Source organism: Aquarana catesbeiana, linkage group LG13 (genome assembly GCF_042186555.1).
Source record: "Aquarana catesbeiana isolate 2022-GZ linkage group LG13, ASM4218655v1, whole genome shotgun sequence".
NCBI classification, from domain to species: domain Eukaryota; kingdom Metazoa; phylum Chordata; class Amphibia; order Anura; family Ranidae; genus Aquarana; species Aquarana catesbeiana.
In genome coordinates this window covers 228,202,983-228,205,482 of record NC_133336.1, presented here as the reverse complement: position 1 = coordinate 228,205,482, position 2,500 = coordinate 228,202,983, and the positions used below count along the sequence as shown (strand labels likewise).

The 2,500-nt window shown below is 44.8% G+C and overlaps 1 protein-coding gene across 1 annotated transcript in view; it reads right to left on the bottom strand.

The window, feature by feature from the left end:
- The window catches only part of SMG5 (SMG5 nonsense mediated mRNA decay factor), a gene marked incomplete in the record, with an annotated part of 41,373 nt that overhangs the window by 17,097 nt on the left and 21,776 nt on the right, over positions 1-2,500 (bottom strand). The window contains 1 exon segment of the mRNA XM_073609367.1: positions 1,886-2,017. Coding sequence (XP_073465468.1) covers positions 1,886-2,017 — 132 coding nt within the window.

The window sequence follows — 2,500 nt, the reverse complement described above, 5'->3', positions numbered from 1 at the left end:
TAACATCCCGGCAAGCCCATGGGAGGCAGGTTTTAGGCGCCATTTCTATCACTAAAACACCTGAAAACTGCCTCAGTGTGGGGTCTTAGGCTGCTAAAAATACCGCCTGCAAACCGCCCCTAAACAGCCTCCGCTGTTTGTTCAGTGTGAAAGCCCGAGGGCTTTCACACTGAAGCGGTGCGCAGGCAGGAGAAGAAAAAATCTCCTGCAAGCCGCATCTTTGGAGCTGTGAAGGAGCGGTGTATTCACCGCTTCTGCCCATTGAAATCAATGGGACAGCGCGGCTATACCGCGGCTATACGAGGGGTTTTTAACCTTTTTCGGCTGCCAGCGGGGGGTTAAAACCGCACCGCTAGCGGCCGAATACCGCGGTAAAACAGCGCTAAAAAAAAATCACTGTTTTACCGCCAACGCCCCCTACCGCCCCAGTGTGAAAGGGGCCTGAGTGTCGCATTTTTGAAGCGTTTTTTGAGCTTTGGCGGTTTTTTATTAGCAAATAAAGAAAAATATCATCCGCTTCTTTATTTATTACTATATTTTTAGGCAATTTCTGCTTTTTTTTCCCACTTTTATTATTTATTAATTTTTTTACTTTTTTTTGTAAAGGGTTGAAGGTTATGGTTAGGGGTTTATTTGTTTTACTTACTGTTTATTTAGTTAGGTTAGAAGTTAATATTAGGGTCAAGATTAGGGGTTTGGTTTAGAGGATATTAGAATTACCGTATTTATCGGCGTATAACACGCACTTTTTTCCCCTTAAAATCAGGGGGAAAGTCGCAGGTGCGTGTTATACGCCGATCCCCTGAGCTGCACAACTCAAAAATCTGCCGACCGCGATTTGAAAATGGCGCCGCCGGCGCCGAAATACACAGAGCCGGTCCTCGGCTCTTTCCGGCGGCTCTCGTTCATTTTCGGCTCCACTCGTAGTCCCCGAGCGGAGCTATCCGAACCTACTCGGCTAGGTTCGGATAGCTCCGCTCGGGACTACGAGTGGAGCCGAAAGTGAACGAGACCCGCCGGAAAGAGCCGAGGACCGGCTCTGTGTATTTCGGCGCCGGCGGCGCCATTTTCAAATCGCGGTCGGCGATTTTGAAGACAGGGGATCGAAGGCTGCACTGGGCGAGGCTGCACTGGGGAAGGCTGCACTGGGGAAGGCTGCACTGGGGAAGGCTGCACTGGGGAAGGCTGCACTGGGGAAGGCTGCACTGACGAGGCTGCACTGAGAAGGCTGCACTGATGGGCATTTAAATGTAAGTTTTTTTTCCTTAAAATTCCCTCCTAAATTGGGGTGCGTGTTATACGCCGATAAATACGGTATTATTAGGGGTAATAGTAGGGTTAGGATTAGGGTGATTATTAGGGGTAAATTTAGGCTTAGGTGTTAGGATTAGCATTAGGGGTAATCTTAGGGTTAGGATTATTAGGGGTAATATTAGGATTGGGATTATATTTATTCATTAATGATTATTATTATTTATAGATTTTACTTTTTTTTTATCATTATACATTTTTAATTATTGCATTTGAGCAAAAAAAAAAAAAAAAACTCAAAAAACACATGTCAAAACAAACTAATACATTTAAAACCGCATGAATTCAGCTTCCATGCCGTTCTATAGAACAGAAAAAAAAAAACAACCAACACCTTTAAAAAAATAAATAAAAATAAATAAATAAAAAAATGCACCAATCTGCCCGATTCGAACAACAGAAAAAGCTCCAGAATATTTTTGTGAGCTTCAGGTGATTGGAGTGGAGATGTGAACCTTCTCCATAGAGAATAAATTGATTTTTTTTTCACCTCCAGCAATTTGGAGTTTGCAGCTACAAACGCTGAGGTGTGATGATTGGAGCTCTAGCAATGTACTACAATGATCAGACTGACCTGGATTGTCGTTGTGGAAGGCGGGGACGGAGCTCTCCTCCAACTCGCTCTGCAGTCTTATATTCACATGGTTGACCAGGTGGGAGAAGAGGGCCAAGGTGAACGCTATGGCAGCGCTGTACTGCTTGGAATCTGAAGAGATCAGAGAGGCAAAGACATGAAAATGAGGACACTCATTAGGATAAGGCTTGTTCACACCGGCTGCGTACGCCTGTGATTACCCTACACAGAGATGCACAGGTGTTCCCGCTCAGGAATTCCATTGATGTCAATTGGGACTCGACTCAACTGCAAGGACACAGACACTGATCCCAATGTGGCATTTGTGTGGGTTCATTGAACGCACAATGGTGGTTGATTTACTAAAACTGAAGAAAGCATAATCTGGTTCAGCCCTGCATAGAAACCAATCAGCTTTCAGGTTTTATTATCAAAGCTTAACTGAAGTTAGGAAGCTGATTGGTTTCTCTGCAGGGCTGCACCAGATTTTGCACTCTCCAAATTCTAGTAAAATCAATCTCGGTTGTCTGTATTCAGGGCCGTGCACTCACACAGAGATCAGATTGGCAGGCAGAGTGCGTATCCATACAGTCACTGTGTCCCAAATATTAACCC